Source organism: Aphanomyces invadans, assembly GCF_000520115.1.
Source record: "Aphanomyces invadans strain NJM9701 unplaced genomic scaffold supercont1.5, whole genome shotgun sequence".
NCBI classification, from domain to species: domain Eukaryota; phylum Oomycota; class Saprolegniomycetes; order Saprolegniales; family Verrucalvaceae; genus Aphanomyces; species Aphanomyces invadans.
In genome coordinates, this window is record NW_008580150.1 from 1816229 (window position 1) to 1818669 (window position 2441).

The following is a 2441-nucleotide window of genomic DNA, read 5'->3' on the forward strand; positions in this document are numbered from 1 at the left end:
ACGAAGAGGGTGACTCCACGTGGCCAGTGCCAGTGGGCGTAGGAGCAGCGGAAGTGGTGGGAGCAGCGGACGAGGTCGGAGCAGCAGAGGTGGGGGTAGACATCACTTTGAATTAAGTTGGTACGTTCTGTCAAATTGAGGACTGCGCCGTTTGTCTTGTGTCAAAGGGAATGGTATTAGTATACAGTTTACTAATATTAATATTGCCGAAGCTCATCCCAGTCCAAAAGCCAGTGCCTGAACATGCAGCTTGTGTGGACGAAAAATGTTGCGGTGGACATGTCGTGCCCCAGTTGTCGACACTAATGTGGGATGTAGGTCAAGACAGCGAGGGTATTTGGCACGCAGTGATCGATAAGGAGGTTGGTCGAGCAAGTGGTTGAGTGCTGTTCGCATGGCGCCACGAGACCCGTCGGACGGGTCCAAGCGACGAAGCCAGCTCCGCGCTGTGGACGTCCACGTGACAAAGGAAAGGTCGACGAGTGCTGTCGACGGAGGCAGTTGACGTTGTTGGTATTGAACAAAATTGTGGTGTTTCCACACCAGGTGCAACAAACGCCCGTAATCATCGTCCACAGTTGCTGGAGCTCCGATTTGTGAGCCGCAAACGAAGGGTTGACTGAAAATACGTCGACGTTGAGGATGGATTGCCACGTAAATATAACACCCGTCGATTGCCAAGCAGTACGGTGTGCAGCCCACAATGGGGCGATGTGGGGACAATATAAAAAGGCGTGTTCCACAGTTTCGACGACGCCACATCCGTGAGCACACATAATAGCATTGGGGTCGATGGTTTGGCGATACGAATAGCGGGAATTGACCGGAATAATGCAAAAGAGAATACGGAACCACACGTTGGTGTGGACTGGTGTCAAAACGACAAGGAGGAGCCGAACAACTCGCAAGTAAACTTTGGCAGCAGCGTAATCCGGTCGTGTGGGCGACATTGTACGGTGGTCTTTAGATGGAAGCTCGGCATGATAAGCCATGGTTACTACACTCCGGCGGGGCCACAACTCGAAAGGCACACAACTGTCCTTGATCGTGGCGCGAAATGCATGCCTTGACATACAGAATAGCGATGTTGTTGTCGGACCGGTGCGCGGCAATCGCCGTCTGTGCGTCATTGAAGTCCAAGTCACTGTCCTTGTCTTCCCACTTCTTTCGTCGGATGTGGACAATGGCGGCAAGGGCGACCCCAGCCATCACGCACCCACCCGCCAGAATCAAGTAATACCCCAAGTCCAATCCTTGGTCCTCCGCTTGGGCCTGGACTGAAATCTCGACGCCATTGGGAGAAGACGTCGACTGGGCGATTGAGAACGCGACAGGTGGGGAGGTTGTAGTTTCGTTGTGTAGGTCGTTCGCATCGATGGGATGCGTCGTGGAATCAGCCACCGGTAGGGGCACAGCCGTAGCCTTCGAGGTCGAGACGTCAGGTGATGGTGACAGCGTGGTGACAACTGAACCAGTTGTGGTGGGTTCCAGGGTTGAAGCGACCGGCGTGGATGGGGCCTTCGATGACACGGGCGGTGCAGCAGAAGAAGGAGGAGCGGTGGGAGACCCATCCGAGCGGCCAAACTGTTTGCCGGTGGACACGCATCCATCCTTGCTCATGTCGAGGGTGGCCGTGATGGCGTCGCCGCCGCTATCCGGGGTCACTTCAAACTGCACTCTGGACAAGTCGAGCCCAGGGCTGGATTCAAGTTTGAAGTAGAACGCAGAGTCGATCAAGGACGTGGCTTTGCCGTTGATCTTCACGGAGCCGATGCCACTGACGGCGCCGGCGGGCTGGACAGCAAACCAAAACGCGTTACTGCCAGGTTTTTTGCACATCACAATGTCCGACGTGTGGGGGCACGTCACAAACGACCATGTCATTTTCAATCGACCAGGTTCGATGCCGTTGGTGAGCTTCATGAACACTTCGCGAGAAAAGTCGAGGTCGTCCTTGGCACAGCCAGGGCACTGATCCACAACGTAGAGCACTTCCGTGGCAGTGGCACCTTTGCACCTGTCGTTCGTGCAGCGTACTTGAACGCACTTTCCGCACGCGGCCGTTTGCGCAAAGCGTTCGGTTGCGAGCGCGACATAATTTGTCGACACAGCTTTCGGGACGTTCATGAAGTTGCAATTGCCGCTGCTTGGTGTGCCGAGGACGTACCCCGTGCCGTCACCCGTAAACTCCTGTGCCGCGGCCGTGGCCAGGGACACGGCGGTTGCAAGGATGAAGCGCCAGTACAACATGCTTCCAGCGGACGAGATGTTCCAGAGTGCTCTCCACCATCGACAGCTCGTGACATGTGTCAGCTCATGGGCTTGTGTCGTGAGTCACGGGCGCGTGAGCGCGACGACGGACGAATTTTGCAAGTGGAATGGTCCGGCGACCTTGGAGTCGCACATCAAGTGACCGAACGAGACGAGGTCGGGTTGTGGAC

At 55.8% G+C, this 2441-nt stretch overlaps 1 protein-coding gene across 1 annotated transcript; it reads right to left on the bottom strand.

Annotated features, from left to right (window-relative positions):
• Positions 1–963: 963 nt before the first annotated feature.
• On the bottom strand, positions 964–2347 carry H310_03559 (hypothetical protein; the record flags this gene model as incomplete). The annotated part of the gene is made up of 1 exon (XM_008867472.1): positions 964–2347. Exon 1 carries the CDS (start codon positions 2248–2250, stop codon positions 964–966), a length of 1287 nt encoding a protein of 428 aa, XP_008865694.1. The 5' UTR covers positions 2251–2347.
• Between the last annotated feature and the right edge of the window lie 94 nt (positions 2348–2441).